The sequence below is a fragment of the Chiloscyllium plagiosum genome, unplaced genomic scaffold, assembly GCF_037043375.1.
Source record: "Chiloscyllium plagiosum isolate Xiang-an unplaced genomic scaffold, Cpla_swu_hap1 HiC_scaffold_3, whole genome shotgun sequence".
NCBI classification, from domain to species: domain Eukaryota; kingdom Metazoa; phylum Chordata; class Chondrichthyes; order Orectolobiformes; family Hemiscylliidae; genus Chiloscyllium; species Chiloscyllium plagiosum.
In genome coordinates this window covers 7,389,288-7,409,218 of record NW_028270141.1, presented here as the reverse complement: position 1 = coordinate 7,409,218, position 19,931 = coordinate 7,389,288, and the positions used below count along the sequence as shown (strand labels likewise).

Here is a 19,931-nt window from a genome sequence, read left to right as displayed (position 1 = left end):
CCCCTTACTCTGTTACCATAAACTCACATTAACCTGGCAAATCCACCGAACCAGCACATCTTTGGATTATGGAAGGAAACCGGAAGAAACCCACGCAGACACAGGGAGAATGTGCAAACTCCACACAGGCAGTTGCCCGAGACTGGAATTGAACCTGGGTCCTTGGCAGTCTGAGGTAGCAGTGCTAACCACTGTGACATTGTGCCATCCCAATTAATGCCTAACTTGTATAAACATTTGTTAGATGTCAGCAAGCGTATTGTTCTGGTTGCCACAATATAGAAAGGATGTGAATGCATTGGAGATTATAGACAAGGTTCACAAGACTGGTTTCAAGATGAGAAACTTCAGTTATGAGATTGAAAAGGTTGAAACTGTTCTATTTGGAGAGAAGAGGCGAATAGGAAAGTTAGTAGAAGTTTCAAAGTCATAAAAACGTTGAATGGATGGGAGGGGAGAAACTGTTCCTGCTTGTAAAAAGGTCAAGAACGAGAGGGCACAAATTTAAAGTACTTCATAAAAGAATCAAATGCAAGATGAGAAAAAAAAGTTTTTCCACATAATGAATGGTTCAAGTCTGGAATGCACTGCTCAGTGGAGGCAGGTTCAATTGAGGGATTCAAGAGGGCATTGTTTTTATTCAAATAATCATCCAAAATGCAAGGGTACAGAGAAACATCAGAATAATTGCACCAAGTTCATGATTCTTATTTGGAGAACCAGTGCAGATACAGTAGGCCCAAATGGCCTCATACAGTGCTGTAGAATTTCTGTGATTGTGTGAAGAATTTATTGTTACCAAAGATGATACCAGGAATGAAAAGTTATAATTGTGAGGAAAGATATGAAGTACTGGAACTGTTCCCATTAGAATAGGAAAGCACTTTAAATCTGTGCCCTCACGTTCTTGACCCTTTACATGCAGAAACAGTTTCTCCCCTCCCACCCATACAACTTTCATATGATCTCTTCTGGTTGGAGACTCAGCAAGTGGGGGAGAACAATGTAATCTGCCTATAAGAAAATGAATGGAGTACTTTGGAGATGTCTTTACACAGAGGGTTATCACAAAGTGAATGTTTTGCTGCAGAAACTAATTGAGGCAGATGATTTTTCAGTTATTTGGAGAGTGTGGGGTTAGTTCTCAATTGCTTTAGCAAGTAACTGCACAAGCGTAACAAGCCAAGTATTTTTTAATGCTGTAAACCCATACGGCTGTATTGTTCCTTGTCAGGAAAATAGGGCTGGCTCGCTTTCAAGTATCAGATAAACCAAGATTGCTGTGTTTCATTGGAAAAAGTCCAGAGATTTTGTTTTGCATATTTTATATACACTTTTAAAAATTTTCTGTAGTTCTAATTCCTTGCTGAAAGCTTCCGTTTGATAAGGTATATTTCCCTGGAGATATGCAGCTGTACATATTCCTGCTAACAAAATTGTACTGTTTCCTGTTATGGAGGAATCTAGAACTAAGAGTCACTGTTTAAAAATCAGGGATTGCCCTGGTTCTCACCCTGAATCTTTGAAATACTCTCTTCCTGAAAAAGTAGTCAACGCAGTGTCCTTGAATAATAGAGGTAGATAGATTTTGTTAAGCAAGGATTTGAAAGGTTATCAATAATAGGCAAGAATGCAAATTTGAGGAGCCATAATCTTATTGAATGGTGAAAACAGATTTGAGGGATTGAATGCCTTACTCCTGTTCCTAGATCATGTGTTAATATATTATTGACTGACTACTGTGCGAATTGGATGAGGAGGACCATTTCATGAGGAGACATCTGCAACTTTGCTAGAACTGTTTGGGAGGATTTAAACTAGTAAGGTTGGAGGGTGGGACCCAGGGAGATAGTGAGGAAAGAGATCGATCTGAGACGGGTACAGCTGAGAACAGAAGTGAGTCAAACAGTCAGGGCAGGCAGTGACAAGGTAGGACTAATAAATTAAACTGCATTTATTTCAATGCAAGGAGCCTAACGGAAGGCAGATGAACTCAGGTCATGGTTAGGAACATAGGAATGGGATATCACAGCAATTATGGAAACATGGCTCAGTGATGGGCAGGACTGGCAGCTTAATGTTCCAGGATACAAATGCTACAAGAAGGATAGAAAGGGAGGCAAGAGAGGAGGGGGAGTGGCATTATTGATAAGGGATAGCATTACAGCTGTGCTGAGGGAGGATATTCCCAGAAATACATCCAGGGAAGTTATTTGGATTGAAGTGAGAAATAAGAAAGGGATGATCACCTTATTGGGATTGTATTATAGACCCCCCAATAGTCAGAGAGAAATTGAGAAACAAACTTGTAAGGAGATCTCAGCTATCTATAAGAATAATAGGGTAGTCATGGTAGGGGATTTTAAATTTCCAAACATTGACTGGGACTGCCATAGTGTTAAAGGTTTAGATGGAGAGGAATTTCTTAAGTGTGTACAAGACAATTTCCTGGTTCAGTATGTGGATGTACCTACTAGAGAAGGTGCAAAGCTTGACCACCTCTTGGGAAATAAGGCAGGGCAGGTGACTGAGGTGTCAGTGAGGGAGCACTTTGGGTCCAGCGACATAATTCTATTCGTTTTAAAATAGTGATGGAAAAGGATAGACCAGATCTAAAAGTTGAAGTTCTAAATTGGAGAAAGGCCAATTTTGACGGTATTAGGCAAAAACTTTCAAAAGCTGATTGGAGGCAGATGGTCGCAGGCAAAGGGACTGCTGGAAAATGGGAAGCCTTCAGAAATGAGTGAATAAGAATCCAGAGAAAGTATATTCCTGTCAGGGTGAAAGGGAAGGCTGGTAGGTATAGGGAATGCTGGATGACTAAAGAAATTGAGGGTTTGGTTAAGAAAAAGAAGGAAGCATATGTTCGGGATAGACAGGATAGATTGAGTGAATCCTTAGAAGAGTATAAAGAAAGTAGGAGCATACTTAAGAGGGAAATCAGGAGGGCAGAAAGGGGACATGAGATAGCTTTGGCAAATGGAATTAAGGAGAATCCAAAGGATTTTTACAAATATATTAAGGACAAAAGGGTAACTAGGGAGAGAATAGGGCCCCTCAAAGATCAGCAAGGCGGCCTTTGTGTAGAGCCTCAGAAAATGGGGGAGATACTAAATGAATATCTTGCATCAGTATTTACTGTGGAAAAGGATATGGAAGATATAGACTGTAGGGTAATAGATGGTGACATCTTGCAAAATGTCCAGATTACAGAGGAGGAAATGCTGGATGTCTTGAAACGGTTAAAAGTGGATAAATCCCCAGGACCTGATCAGGTGTACCCGAGAACTCTATGGGAAGCTAGAGAAGTGATTGCTAGACCTCTTGCTGAGATATTTGTATTATCGATAGTCACAGGTGAGGTGCCGGAAGACTGGAGTTTGGCAAACGTGGTGCCACTGTTTAAGAAGGGCGGTAAAGACAAGCCAGGGAACTATAGACCAGTGAGCCTGACCTCGGTGGTGGGCAAGTTGTTGGAGGGAATCCTGAGGTACAGGATGTACATGTACTTGGAAAGGCAAGGACTGATTCGGGATAGTCAACATGGCTTTGTGCGTGGGAAATCATGTCTCACAAACTTGATTGAGTTTTTTGAAGGAGTAACAAAGAAGATTGATGAGGGCAGAGCAGTAGATGTGATCTATATGGACTTCAGTAAGGCGTTCGACAAGGTTCCCCATGGGAGACTGATTAGCATGGTTAGATCTCATGGAATACAGGGAGAACTAGGCATTTGGATACAGAACTGGCTCGAAGGTAGAAGACAGGGTGGTGGTGGAGGGTTGTTGTTCAGACTGGAGGCCTGTGACCAGTGGAGTGCCACAAGGATCGGTGCTGGGCTCTCTACGTAAATGATTTGGATGCGAGCATAAGAGGTACAGTTTGTAAGTTTGCAGATGACACCAAAATTGGAGGTGTAGTGGACAGCAAAGAGGGTTACCTCAGATTACAACAGGATCTGAACCAGATGGGCCAATGGGCTGAGAAGTGGCAGATGGAGTTTAATTCAGATAAATGCAAGGTGCTGCATTTTGAGAAAGCAAATCTTAGCAGGACTTATACACTTAATGGTAAGGTCCTAGGGAGTGTTGCTGAACAAACAGACCTTGGAGTGCAGGTTCATAGCTCCTTGAAAGTGGAGTCGCGTGTAGATAGAATAGTGAAGAAGGCATTTGGTATGCTTTCCTTTATTGGTCAGGGTATTGAGTACAGGAGTTGGGAGGTCATGTTGCAGCTGTACAGGACATTGGTTCGGCCACTGTTGGAATATTGCATGCAATTCTGGTCTCCTTCCTATCGGAAAGATGTTGTGAAACTTGAAAGAGTTCAGAAAAGATTTACAAGGATGTTGCCAGGGTTGGAGGATGTGAGCTTCAGAGAGAGGCTGAACAGGCTGGGGCTGTTTTCCCTGGAGCGTCAGAGGCTGAGGGGTGACCTTATAGAGGTTTACAAAATTATGAGGAGCATGGATAGGATAAATAGACAAAGTCTTTTCCCTGGGGTCGGGGAGTCCAGAACTAGAGGGCATAGGTTTAGGGTGAGAGGGGAAAGATATAAAAGAGACCTAAGGGGCAACTTTTTCATGCAGAGGGTGGTATGTGTATGGAATGAGCTGCCAGAGGATGTGGTGGAGTCTGGTTCAATTGTAACATTTAAGAGGCATTTGAATGGGTATATGAATAGGAAGGGTTTGGAGGGATATCGGCCGGGTGCGGGCAGGTGGGACTAGATTGGGTTGGGATATCTGGTTGGCATGGACGGATTGGACTGAAGGCTCTGTTCCATGCTGTACATCTCTATGACTCTATAACTGACAAAATCCTCAAGAAATGTGTATCCTTTCATTACTGCCCAGGTGTATAGGTTTACAGACCCAAACTGGTGAGCCTCAGGCAATCTCTTTCTTCATGCTTTAGTTTGATTGAACAGTTAAATGACAAAAGTATTCAGGTGCTGCCAGCTGATATGTCGGTAACATTAAGGACTGGGATGGTTCCTCTTCTTTGTGAAGACCACTGGCAACATCTGTCAGATAAGCCAGTCTACATTTCATTCCTGTTTAAAGCAGGTGACTGACATTAAGTTTGATAAGCTAAGCACCTTTAACACTTTCCCACTGAAAAGGATACAACTATAACTCTAATTGTGATATTGTAAAAATTTTACCATATCCAAGCTGGCAAATAATCCAGGCCACTATAGACTGAATCCGTTTGACCATTAAAACTCCACATGTCAACCCAGATGCTCCTATAGGCCTGGGTATTCTCTAGTGATGGACTGGAAAGCAGGTAAAACGAAAGTCGATGGGGTGGTTAGAGTGCCTTCTCACCCAGAGGCATTCACTAAGTTGTGATTGACACTTGCCCACACTTCAAGTCCCTGCATTCTCCAGAGGCTAGTTTTTCTTTTGGTGCCATGGCTGGATAAAATATCAAACACAACATTCTGGAAGTTAGCTCATACAATCTTGTCTGACCTCAGCATCGTGAGGGGAACGTAAATCAAAGAGAAAGGGAAGGATCTGCAATGCATCTTTCTAATAGTGACTTTAAAATGTATAAGATTGTAAGACTTTTAACTGCTTTATGTAGCAGTTTTGATAAGGCAGCCCCTTTTGTGAATAGTTAGAAAGGAAACCAATGCCATTTCATGTAATTTCTCAATGAGGCAGTAAGCTAGTAGGCCTAGTTCAGCCCCTTGGCTGACACTATGGTTTAATTTCAGTCTCCTTATTCCAATAATTTCACGATTATAAATGATGTACTTTGATTATGTCAAGTTAATTATTAAAATGATAAAATGCCAAAATTAAAATGTTAATTTTCAGTGGTGGTTGTACGAACAAAATTAAGGATACAATGATGATGCACAACCTCTTCTCCCTCAAATTGCCAATTCTTAGTAAATTAATGAACTGTCATATTGTCTTCATAAATGTATGAAATAGCATTAGTATGACATAATTATATATCATAGTTAGATTGTAAGTTAACACTTGTGTTTTAAGGATACTGTGAACTGGTTTGACAGAAATGTTCTTTTTACCTTAAGTTACCCAAGACACAACTTCATCTCAAGATAGCCCATCAAGATGTTACTTGAGTGCCTCATTGCCTTCTCATACAATTGATGAAGCATGGCTTGGATTAGGTAAGTAAGTCTCATTATTTAAACATTTTTCTTAGCACAAATTTATTGCATGATTAAAATATTAATATAATTCCTAAAGAAGGTGACAACTTTTCTGTTGACACCAGTATGAACTCAGTAAAGTTCCCAGCTGATGCTATGGTGAGAATTAAAAGAAAATGTTCTAGTTCATCTGACAATAATGTCCAGGTTTGTAAGTGCATTTTTTGCAGCTCCATGTGCAAGTATTCAAATGAGTTACTTTGGTTTAGAATGTTGAAATTTGCCTTTTTAATGGCCACTTTTATCAAACTTTAAGGAAAGGTTATTGACTTACAAAGAGAGTGAAGTGAAAATAGATGGAGATGTGTGTCTTACAATCATGGACTGCCTACATCTCTTGAAATCTTTATTTTCACTTTATTACGGCTTGACCTTCTCCAAACAGGAAGTCCTGACAGGTCAAAAATATTGTATCATGTCATCATCTCTTCTCACTGAATCCTTGTTTTATTGCAATCGAAGTGAATTATACATTTTGCCTCTTCACTCAATCCTTCCTGAGAACCTCAAAATTAAAACCCGTGACCTCGTTCAGGCTTCCCTTCCTGCTAAAGCCTCAGACTCTTAAGACCCAAACACTCTCACCCACTATTTTCTGACATGTGATTTTGTTTTTAATTAGAGTGATAATTTTCAATAACTGCTTAGTATAAGGGAGCTAGGCATATAGTGACCACAGGGAAAACACCAGGATCTGACTGATCCCAGTTCCAAGCCTAATATTTGATCCCTGTGCCAGACCTCTACTGAGGTAATGGTGGGAAGTTAAGATATGGTATATCATGGGTGACTAACCATTGCAGTCAGCTTTGAATTACATCCAAATTGACAATTACTTTCAGATCTTTCCACCCCAGCTTAAGCCTGGCTGTGATATTTATGTCTTTAGTGGTAATACTACCCGTAATTAGTGTTGGTCACCTGACATTGAGTTTCTAAATAATATAAATTCATAGCACAGATGAACACAATTTGGCACAAGCTGCTAGTCACTTTCAAAGAACTCAGCAGAGTGAGTTTCTAGAGAAAATATTCTGAAAGGATACTGAACTGTTGCATGAGATAAAATATATTGTTGGCAGGGCAGAAGCTTATTTGTGCATATGACAATGCTAAATTGAACTTTGTATTTGATGATTACACTCTGCAGCCCTTCCTCTCAGCTGAAGCTAAAATAACCTCAAACCTGTTGATCAAAGGTGAGGACTCTTGTGTTCCTGCCCTCTGGGTCCTCTTACCTACCTCAGCTGTACTTAAGTTCCCTTGTCCCTGACCACTAAACAAATTAGAAGACTTTATCCTAAGGGGTGTGACCACTTCACAGTACAAAATATCCAAGCAACCTTTCCACACCTTGATATATTATGCTGTTCGCAGCTCAACCTCAAGTTCAGTTACTCTGAGCCAAAGCTCCTTGAGTTGTAAACACTTACTGCAGATTCATTGCCCTGGGGTGCGCTGGCATCCAAGAGTTCCCATCAACTGTATCCACAACACATAACCTGTCTTACCATCCTTAATGTATTTTAGTTAATTATTTTATTTGATTGTCTGTTTTTATTTTTATATTTGGTTTCAACCTTATCACAGTTCCTGTAGTATTTGCAATCTTAGGAATAGAATGTCCCTTAACCATTTATCAGATTCAGGCCAAATGGAGTAGAGTATGAAAGAAATTCTACAGGATAAAACATTTGTTAAAAAAGCAAAAGCAAACCACCTTATCATCTTTACTAACTCACTTGACTCTCAGCACTTTGGCCTAAGCCCCACTGAGATTTGTGTGTTTAAATGCTCTGAGTTAGCTTAGCCCCAGGTAGAGAAAAGATCGATTAAGCTAATTTCCTTAATTAGTTACTTTCACAAGGCTGATTTCTAAACAAGAAGACACAATACGCCCAGAAACTCTAGCCACTCTTCCGTACATTGAAGGCATCTCAGAGATGGCAACCAGATTACTCCGGCCCCTAGGCATCATGGTAGCCCACAAACTTAACCACCACACTAAAACAACTCCTGATGAATTTAATGGACCCCATATCAACAACCAGCAGAATGAATGTCCTAAACAGAATACCCTGCAAGGACTGCAACAAACATTACATTGGACAGATGGGCAGGAATCTAGCCACCAGGATACATGTACACCAACTCGCCACCAAAAGACATGACCAACTATCACTAGTATCCATACACAGCCTAAGAGGGACACCAGTTCGACTGGAACAACACATCCATCCTGGGACGAGCTAAACAAAGACACTCACAGGAATTCCTAGAGATGTGGCATTCAAACCGGAACTCCATTAACAAACATATCGATTTGGACCCCATTTACCAATCTCTCAGAAAAAGAACTGAAAGTGAGAACATCCACCACAACAGACCAAGACAGATAAATAACAAGCGAGACAGATCACCAGCGATTCATCGGAGGCTCACTGATGATGTTACCTAACATGGTGAGGAAACGTCTGAGAACAAATCTACCAGCTCAGCGAGCAAACATATAACCTAATGATCTTCAACTGCTCTTCAGTGGAGATCTTGCAAATCCCTGCTTGTATTATCCTGCCCACAACTGGATAAGCCACCGGAGTGGCCACACAATGGTATACAATCAGAGGGAACTTACCTTTGGAAGTCTCATGGCAGCAAAGAGGGGAAAGGAAACCTCCTGCTGATTACCAACCACTTCTCTCTGTCAGAATGATGACAACCACTTTGGAAGAGCAACTGAGGGAAACCTAATACAGAATATACTGTGATTGGGGAAATCCAATGTCCGTCACCAGGAGTGGTTCAGTCACACTACTACTGATTGAACTAATGCACATAGTTGCTTTAGCAAATTCTGAGGGAAATGAAAGATGGAAACTAAGCTAACTGAACATCACCCATGGGAAGAAAGTGAGGTCTGCAGATGCTGGAGATCAGAGCTGAAAATGTGTTGCTGGAAAAGCGCAGCAGGTCAGGCAGCATCCAGGGAACAGGAGAATCGACGTTTCGGGCATAAGCCCTTCTTCAGGACCTGAAGAAGGGCTTATGCCCGAAACATCGATTCTCCTGTTCCCTGGATGCTGCCTGACCTGCTGCGCTTTTCCAGCAACACATTTTCAGCTCTGAACATCACCCATACCAATCTGCTAGCTCCAGATGCCAAGGGTACTTGTCGAAACAAAGTCCTGTCTTCACGCAGAGCATACTGTAACAATGCTGTGGCTTTAAGGAGTGTACTTTGTCGTAGTTTCTTTTAAGAGAGAGATTGAACGAGTGGAATCAAGCAGACTGTGGTAACAAACAGTTAGTGAGGCCTTGGGATTCTTTTGGAATAAGAGAAGCAGCCAGGATAGGTGTGGCCAGCGCTCATAACCCAGGATTTCTATGTTTTTCAGCTTTTAGATACAGCAAAAGCTGCTGGAGTCTTGAAGAAGTAGGAGCTAGTTTTCCCCTCCTACACTTATAGCTAGAAGCTGCGGTTTCTTTTCATACAATGGGCATTGCATGTGAGAAAATCTATTTTCTGAATTTGCCTTTTTGCCAAGAGCTGTGTTTATGGGATGTTACTATATTGAAACAGTTAATTAGTAATAATTATTGTATCTTATATTCTGTTAAGTATTCCAGTACATTTATTTCAAGTTCTTCTTTCTTTAGTTGTATTTTGACTATAGTGTTTGAATAAATTGTGTTTTGCTTAACGTTGAGTAGTTTGACCAATCAGGTTGCATCTGAAATAAGGCACCTGACATTTACCTTTTATAAAAAGAAAAAGCTAGAGTCTAGGCTATCTTCTTAATATGTTTTGAGAGGGTGTAGTCTAGCTCATGACAGTACCATCTGTTGTATGGCTAAATGAGGTAGATTCAGAACAAATCTAGCAGCTCAAAACTGGGCATTGATGCAGCCCTGTGGCCATCAACAGCAATGGAATTTTATTTAACCACACCCTATAATCTCTGATGATGCTACCACCTTTAAAAAGATTATTTTGTCCTTTTTTTTCAAGAGAGGTTGTAACAGGAAGGGGAGTGGTCAGTTCTGCCAGTTCAGGTATTTTCTAGTTCATTTTAGGTGTAACAGTCACAAGATGTTTTGAGTACCAGAAGTATTGCAACCTACAGAAAAGAATTCCTGTCTTTCTCTGAAATCTCTCTATGGATATTGGTCGCTCCTGTCTGTAAGATTCAGTGTTTGAATTTACCTTTTTGCCAAGGGGTCTGTTTATGAGATGTTAATTAGTAATAGTTACTGTGTCACATTGATTAAGTTTTTCAATAGTTATGTTATTCTAAATTCTGCTTTCTTTGTGTTTTACTGTATGTCTAAGTAAATTGTTTTGCTTAAAACTGAGTGGTTTGACCAGTTGCATCACACCTGGAACACCCACTTCACAGTTATCTTTAAAATAAGAAAAAGTTAGGGTCTCGGCTATCTTCTTAAAATATTTTGAGAGGGGGTCTGGCCTGGTCCATAACAAATCTTATAGCCTAGTGTGTCCTTCACTCTTCCATTATTATCAAGTCAGCTGATTACCTTTGGTTCAGTAAGGAATATTAAAGAGTATGCCAGAAGTCGCACTTGTATTCATAAGGCTAAGGTGTCAATCTGTTGAAAATATAGCACTGAATTATATGTATGTGAACTACTAGAAACAGCATGTGAAAAACAGAACTAAGCAATCCCACAGTTAATGGATGAGAACAAAGCTCTCCTACTTGCTGTATCCAATCATGAATGGTATTGGGCTAAGTATGAAAGGAGACTATATCAATACTTCTTTCCTCAGTAATTGGGGAGGTCTGCATGTAAGTGCAAAAAGACAAGGCTGAAGTATTTGCTACCATCTTTAGTCAGAAGTGCTGCATGGATGATCCATCTTGGCCTTTTTCTGAGCAATCCAAAATCACAGTTGCCTGTCTTTTTAGTCAACTTGATTCAGTCCACATGATATCAAGAAATGGCTGAAGGCATGGGATATTGCAAAGGCTTTGGGCCTTGACAACATTCTGACAAGAGTAACGAAGTACTACTCCAGAATTAGCCATGCCTCTAGCCACGCTGTCCCAAGACAGCTATAACACTGACATCACCCAACATTGGTAAATTCTCTGCATGTATCTTGTTCCTTAAAAGCAGACTATCTAATCTAGTCAATTACTGCCACATCGGTGTGGTCTCAGCCATCAGCAGAGTGATGGAAGGGGTCATTGCCAGGTTCAATGAGTGGAACTTGCACTCATACCTGCTGACTGACACTCAGTTTTGGGTTCCACTCGGACCACTCAGCTCTTGATCTTGTTACAGCCTTGATGCAAGCAGGAACAAAAGAGCTCCAGTCACCAAAGGTTAGGTAAGTGTTTGCCCTTGACATTGCGGCAGTGTCTGACCAACCATGGCATTGAAGAGCCTTAATAAAATTGAAGTCATCGGGGATCAGTGGGCAAGCTCTAGATTGGCTGGAGTCATATCTATCACATAAAAGATAGTTATTGGATGCCAGTCATCTCTGCAGTGTTCTTGGGGACAACCATCTTCAGCTGCTACATCAATAACCATGCTTCCATCATAAGATCAGAAATGGAACCATCCGGCGATGATTGCGTAATGTTCAGCACCATTCATGACTCCTCAGATATCAAAGCATTCTGAATGTGGACAATTTTCGAACTTGTGCTGACAAATGGAAAGTAACATTCGTGCCACACAAGAGCCTGTCAATTCCATCTGAAACAAGAAAGTATTCATTACCCCTTGACATTCAGTGGTCTTGCTATCCCTTGATTCTGCACCTTTAAATTGGACACTTTGTGTAACAGTTCCTGTCTCCCCAGTCCACATGGCAGTGGAATGACATTTTCTTCATCATTTGGGAGACTAATACTGCAGGAAAGTCAGTTTTGCAAGACACAAAGAATCATTATCAGTCACTAACTGTGATAGTAAAATATAAAGTATTTTAGTTACAACAAGCTTAAGGATTCTTGCTCATGATTGACAGATCTCGCTTTCAATTTATGACAAGGCATCAGTTCTTAAACGTGAATTTATGGTGTTCAAGTCAAGGTGGGCCTACCTAGATCACCTAGAAACCATTTTATGGTTTGAGACAATACTAAGAATAAGCTCCAGACCTGAGAATATCGTGGCAAGCAACTGTCTTGTGATTGGGGATAGTCACTACTGTGGCTATGTTGAGTTCTCAGGAAAAGTTAGCCAGGTGCCCAATTTTAGCCAGCTCACATACATCCCTCCCTGTGAGGCTATAAAACTCAGTTTCAATGTTTAAGCATACATTTTGGAAGTTTCCCTTGTCATAAATGTTTTTAATCTTCACCCTCTTTGTGCATTTTCAGCTGCTGTTGGAATACTGTGTTGAGTGACCTCTTTATTAGCAGAAACTCTGGTTTGCTATTTTTAGCCTCGTGCATGTTGGTATGGGAGAACGGACTGAAAAGGTTCAAACTTTTCCCCCAAATGGACATTGAGAGATATGTCTAGGGACATAGGAACAGGAGTAGGTCATTTGACCCCTCAAGTCTTTCAACCGTGACTTATCTGTGGCCTGACTCCATATACCTGCTTGTGGCCCTGTAACTTAATACCTTTGCTTGACAAAAGATTATCAATCTCAGACTTAAAGTTAACAATTGATCCAGCATTCATTGCCACTTGTGGGAAAGCAACTGGTTTTGAGGTCAACTTCCTTCATGATGTACAGCCTTTCACAACTTAAAACATCAATGGTTAGCACCCTTAACCCAAGCAAAGGACAAAACAAAAATCAAATAGCACTAACCAGCACATATCTTTCAAACGGTTGGATGAAGGTGGGGACCAAGACACTCCAGCTGCTGTCGACATCTTCAGCTGTTCAAGGTTAAGAACAGGCATTAGCTGGAGTACTGATCTCTGAGATGACACTGCTAGCATCAAATCAGTAACGTGGGCTGGTGGCTGCAAACTACTTGACAGTGTGCATGTTATACCCCTATCAGTGTGGCTTCCAGCATGATAAAGGTCAGCATTCCATTAACTTTCTTGATGGTTTTCTGCACCTGTTTGTGACACTTTAAAGATTCATGCACCTGAATGTCCAAGTTTCTTTGCACATCCACTGTATTTAACTTGATGTGGAAATTACCCTGATCAATTCAAAATGGATAACCCCATACTTATATTGACCTGCCACAGTTTTACCCATACACTTAAGACTGTCAATGTCTCTTTGTAGTTTTATGCTGTCATCTACACTGACCACAGTGCTGCCTAACATATCTGAAATAGCTCATTGTCTAAACCCTTCTCTTTCACAATCAAAGCACATCCACTACTACAAAATTGACACTGAAGAGAGAATAACCCCAAGGAAGCAATATTATAATAAAGTGCAGCTAGAAGAGTCCTGTTGATTCTTCCTCTTCGTACAAGGCATGTGTTGCTATCAGTATATTGCTCTTACATTGGTAAAGCCACTGAGTTTAACTCTAGTTTTGGCAGGCTTGTTCTGCTCCTTCTTTGGTGGGTTAATGATTGTGAGGAAGCAATTCTTAGAACAAATCTAATAAATTTAAATATTGAAACATTGAACACTTAACTGACAATAAAAGATATTACAGCAAATCAAAATAAAGCTTTGGCCACAGGCCATCTCTGACCTTGGTAGTCAAACAGGAAATGAACAAACTAAGGCCTCAGACTTCACGAAATAATTTCATAAAATTGTGAGTGCTTAATTTTAATATTGATAATGGAGCAGTTATTGCCTGAATTTGTAAGTTATGCAGGGTGCCCAGAAAAGATCATGATGTGTTAATATAATAGTCCATTGCTTTACAGATGACCCCTTTGCTGTTGATCTTAACTCTGATTGGAGTCCACCGACAGAAGAATGGGGTAACTGGACAGGGGAGGAAACATTAACAACCCAGGAACTAGGAAAAGAGAAACTGAAGGTAATAATGAAAAAAGGACTAACTAATCAATACACCTGAGAAATGATTCAGAACTCCTCAGTGTTCTAACATATAACTTACAAGGTGCCCTAATTGTGCTCCAACTACCTATTAATACTGCAAGACAGTTGTGGAATACTGTACATGAACCAGTGAACAGCATGTGTCTGACGTATGCACAGAAAAATATTTCTCTTGTGTCATTCCTTTAAGCTTTGTGTATAAGTTTTATTTTTAAAGCTAAACTTAATATTGGCTGTTGTGAAGGTGCGGTTTTGAAATTTGCAGTGATGGCATCAGTACAGAACTCCAGTAGCTCTTTAAAACCAACCAAGTATCTCTGAAGTATCATCACTGTTGAAATGTTATGTGGCAGTTTGCACACAGCAAGATTCCAAAATCACAAGCAAGATGAATGACAAGACAATGTGAGTTGAACTTTATGTTGCAAAAATGGGCAGGTTGGGTGAAATGTTAAACGTCAAAAAGCTCAAACCATCCAAGGCAGATTGGCCAATCAATTAAATATTCTAATGAAGCTGGAAACCTCTGATTTATATTGGCTTTCAAGTTCAGTTATGGCTGCAAGAAATTCTTGACCTTCTGGGAAACATATGACTAAAGGAGGAAGACAAGGATAGCTATGAAGAGAAATGAAGTGCTTCCCTCTGGCCACCAAACTGCAATCTCCACTGTCAGACCATGCACCACTCCTCACTCGTTTGTGTCAGTGTTCACAGTGGAAGACATGAGTAATATCCAAACAGTTAAGTAGAGTCAAGGGGCAACAGTTGAGCATGGTGGCCATTACAAAGGAGAAAGTACTTGATAAGCTGAAAGGTCTAAAAATTGATAAATCTCCTGGCCGGGATGGGCTACATCCTAGAGTTCTGAGGGAGGTGGCTGAAGAAATAACAGAGGCGTTAGTTATAATCTTTCAAAAATTACTGGAATCAGATGATTGGAAAATTGCTGTTGTAACCCCCATGTTCAAGAAAGGATCAAGTCAAAAGATGCAAAATTATAGGCCGCTTAGCTTAACATCGGTCGTAGGTAAAATTCTAGAATCCATCTTTAAGGATGAGATTTCTAAATTCTTGGAAGTGCAGGGTCAAATTAGAACAAGTCAGCATGGATTTAGTAAGGGAGGCCGTGCCTGACAAGCCTGTTAGAATTCTTTGAAGAGTAACAAGTAGGTTAGACCAGGGAAACCCAGTGGATGTTATCTGCCTAGCCTTCCAAAAGGCTTTTGATAACGTGCCTCATGGAAGGCTGCTGAGTAAGGTGAGGGCCCATGGTGTTCGAGGTGAGCTACTGGCATGGATTGAGGACTGTCTGACAGAAGGCAGAGGGTTGGGATAAAAGGTTCTTTTTCGGAATGGCAGCTAATGACAAGTGAGTTCCCGCAGGGTTCAGTGTTGGGGTCGCAGCTGTTCACTTTATATATAAATGATCTGAATGAAGAGATTTGGGGGCATTCTAGAGAAGTTTGCCAATGATACGAAGTTAGGTGGACAGGCAGGTAGCTCTGAGGAGGTGGGGAGGCTACAGAAAGATTTCGACAGTTTAGGAGAATGGTCCAAGAAATGGCTGACGAAATTCAATGTGAGCAAATGTGAGGTCTTGTACTTTTATAAACGGTGAGAAAATTCATAAAACCAAAGTACCAATGGATCTGGGAGTGCTAGTCCAGGATTCTCTAAAGGTTGACTTGCAGATTGAGTCCGTGTTTAAGAAAGCAAATGTAATGTTGTCATTTATTTCAAGAGGATTGAAATGTAAAAGCAGTGATGTGCTACTGAGACATTATAAAGCTCTGGTTAGGCCCCGTTTAGAATACTGTGTCCAGTTTTGGGGCCCATACTCAGGAAGGGTATAGCACTGGAGAGTGTCCAACGGAGATTCACATGAATGATCCCTGGAATGGTAGGCCTAACATACGATGAACAGCTGAGAATCCTGGGATTGTATTCATTAGAGTTTAGAAGGTTGAGGGGAGATCTGATAGAAACTTACAAGATAATGCATGGTTTAGGAAGGGTAGACGCTAGGAAATTGTTTCCGTCAGGCGGGGATACTAAGACTCGTGGGCACAGCCTTAGAATTAGAGGGGCTCAATTTAGAATGGAAATGAAATGTTTCTTCAGCCAGAGAATGGTGGGCCTGTGGAATTCATTGCCACGGAGCGCAATGGAGGCCGGGGCGTTAAATGTCTTCAAGGCAGAGATTGATAAATTCTTAATCTCGCAAGGAATTAAGGGATACAGGGAGAGAGAGGGTAAGTGGCGTTGAAATACCCATCAGCCATGATTGAATGGAGGAGTGGACTCAATGGTCAAATGACCTTCCTTCCATTCCTATTTCTTATGGTCTTATAGTCTCCTCTGGATTTCGGGTCATAATCCATGGTCGTGTTGTGGAACAGAGGGACCTAAGGGTGCAGGTACATAATTCTTTAAAGTTTGTGTCACATATAGACAGGATGGATAAAAAGGTGTTTGGAATGTTTGCCTTCATTGCTCGGTCCTTTGAGTATAGGAGTTGGAACTTTATTTTGAGGTTGAACAGGATATTGGTGAAGCCTCTTCTGGAATACTTTATCCAGTTCTGGTCGCCCAGTTATCGGAAAGAAATTATCAAGCTGGAGAGAGTTCAGTAGAGATTTACTGGATGTTGCCAGGTATGGAAGGTTCGAGTTATAAGGAAAGTCTAGGACATTTTTTACTGGAGCGTAGGAGGTTGAGAGGTGACTTGATAGAAGTTCATAAAATAATGAAAGGTACAAATAAAGTTGATGGTAGTGGTCTTTCTCTTAAAATAGGGAATTTCACAACTATGGGGCACATCTTTTCAAGGAGAGAAATTAAAAAAAAAGACGAGGCAAATTTTTTAAACAGAGGGTGGTTCGCATGTGGAATGAATTTCCTGAGGATGTGGTGGATGTGGAAACAGTTACAATGTTTAAGACATTTGGATGGATACATGAATAGGAAAGGTTTGGAGGGATATGGGCCAAGAACAGACAGGTGGAATTAGTTTGGGATTATGTTCGACACGGACTGATTGAACCGAAGAGTCTGTTTCCATCCTGTATGACTCTATGATTGTATTAGCAGGTGACTTACTTGCACTTACAAACCTTTTCACTGTGCCTTGGTAAACGTGACAATAAATTCAATTCAGTGTGTCCCTGGTATGACTGGATACCAAGTCTGTAAATCAAATCAAAACTATGCATTGAAGATTTCAAAACAACTGAGAATCCCAAGCTTCCAGTTTTTCTGGCAGAAACCAATCCATCCCCAACCTGCATCCTACTCCTGTCAAAATACAGCACTCCACCTTTTTTTAATGTGGGTTAAGGGCAATGACAAATGGCCTTTGCTCTTATTCAAAATATTGCCATGGTGTCTTTTGCACCTACCTGAAAGTGCAGACAGGGCCTTGTTTTAATATCTTAACTGAAAGGTGGCACCTCTACGACTGCAATTCTCCCTCACTGTTGTGTTAAAATGCCTGCCTAGTTCCTGTCACCTTCACCTTTTAAAATAAAACAAAGATTCAAACACTGTACTGTGATTCTGTAAGTATGGAGTTTTATTCCTGAGATATGCAGCTTGAGTTGGGAAATTCTTTGACTTGCCAGACCTGACACCATTGAAAGTACCCTGCATCATGGAAATTTCACACAGCAGGAGGAGGGATGAAATAGGTGTGGATGGAGTCAAGTTTGCCAGTCCCCAGAAACTAAAGGGGGCTGTTTAAAATGTCCGCCTTGATTCCCTGTAGCTTGAGTTGATTTTGTAAACATCGTACTCTTCAGTCCTTGCCCCTTTTTGTATACCCCTCATACACTGCCCCTTTCCATACGTGCCAGTTCATCCCAACCAAGCCACCTACCCACCTTTATGAACCTTGTGCCTCTGTCAATGTAGTGCCACTTTGTGATCCCCTAACTATCATCGTGGCCTCTTCTAGGGTCCTTCCAGGCTCCTTTGCTGTCATGTCCTCCACACCAACTCACCCAGGACCCATCAGAGATTTAAATCAAGAACCAGGCTGAGATGAAATAAAGTAAAGCTCTAAATACTTTTTACAGAGTTTACTGTATAAAAGAAACTCCTACTGACAAATGCATGGTAGCACAGCTGTCTTACAGTACTGGGGACCCAGGTTTGATTCCAGCCTTGGGCAACTGTCCTTGTGGAGTTTGCACATCCTCCTTGTGAATACTCGAGCTCCCCTAGATACTCCAGTTTTCTCCCACAAGCCATACTAAATTATATCTAGGGATGTGCTAGGGTAAGTGGGTTAACCATAGTAAATGTGTGGTTACAGGTTACAGAGGTGGTTCTGGGTCAGATGCTCTTCAAAGGGTCGATGTAGACTCAATTGGCTGAATGGCCTCAATCTGCACTGTAGGGATTCCGTGAAAAGCTGCCTATTAAGTCTAAATCCCCTCAAGTACATCCCCTATACCAATAAACTCAAATCAGTTTATAGTCTCTGAGCTACCAATGAAACTGAGAACTTCCAAAACCACAGTTTTGTGGAAAATAACCAAACTTCATTAATACAATGATAATAGAGCTTAGGATTATGTCAACAAATGGCTATTTAAATTGCACAGAGCTGGTGGTTATTTTTGAACAAGGGATAGGTATTTCAATATCTTGTGAGCTTGACTGTTCTACAAATCCTCTCTGCCTTTGAAGAGCACTTATCACCACTTTAAATATTCCTAAATCTTCCACTGAGTTATAAGGCATTTATACAAAATTGGAGTCTGGTTAAACTGAACACTGAATACAAATGGCCTGGCTGAGTTCAGGATTCTTATATGTGGAAGCCATGTCCAGTTCCAATTCCCTCTGTCTCCACCGGCGAACATTGGATCTGTCAGGAATCATCGATCTGGATCCCACTTGCCATTTGTAAAACTCCCCAGAGTATCTATAATTTGGTGAGTATCCAGCTCCATATATCTAATGTGGCTCAGAGAGCAGTGCTTTTAAAAGGGAATTTTGCAACTGACTGTGATGCCTTTTTTTAATTACCTAGGTGTCCGATGGGGAGGAAGAAAGATCTCAGGTTAACCCTGCTGGCATTGGGAAATCAAAACGAAAAAAGAAAAAAAAGAAGGGCAAGCAAACGGAAGATTCTGTTGCAAGTGAAGAGGTATAAAAAGTTCATAAAACCTTAAAAGGAATAATAGCTTTAAATTGATTTGCCTTCAAGTAAGTCAAAAATGAAACAGTATTTTGAGAATTTAAAGAAACATCTTGTTCTTAATCATATTAATCACAATGAATGGCACTTAGTTAGCATACTTAATAAGCAAAGCTTTTCAAGGCACCATGAAAGGGAGGAAAAGGGGGTAGGCACTGGAGTGGAATTTTTATCTGTTCAACACTTTTGGCTGAACGTTGAACACCATCAGCAAAAGGAAAGTGCTGTCTAGTGTTGAAATTTTTATCTTTTTAATCTGTGTCAGTACCTTCTGTTTGACAGTAAGGAACTAATAGAATGATTTGCAAAATCAACTACATAAATCATTTATTTTGCACTCCTAGTAAGATCCTTTTAATGTGGTTTTCTGTTGTGTACGTTAAATTATAAGAATAAACTACATAGCTATTAGCTTTCAAATAGATCATGACTACTGGAACCTTCACGTAGTCTCTTAGTGGCTAAACTTTAAAGATATATTTAACAGTAAAAAGGTATTGTAAGCAAGTAATACATATGAATACTTATAAATAAAAGAACTGATCCAATCCA

General features: G+C 40.6%; 1 protein-coding gene across 1 annotated transcript in view; it reads left to right on the top strand.

The window, feature by feature from the left end:
• LOC122540659 (uncharacterized) overlaps positions 1-19,931 on the top strand; it is a 102,323-nt gene that overhangs the window by 63,736 nt on the left and 18,656 nt on the right. The window contains exons 7-9 of the mRNA XM_043676683.2: positions 6,055-6,153; positions 14,035-14,150; positions 19,212-19,328. Coding sequence (XP_043532618.2) covers positions 6,055-6,153; positions 14,035-14,150; positions 19,212-19,328 — 332 coding nt within the window. The remainder of the gene's footprint in view (positions 1-6,054; positions 6,154-14,034; positions 14,151-19,211; positions 19,329-19,931) is intronic.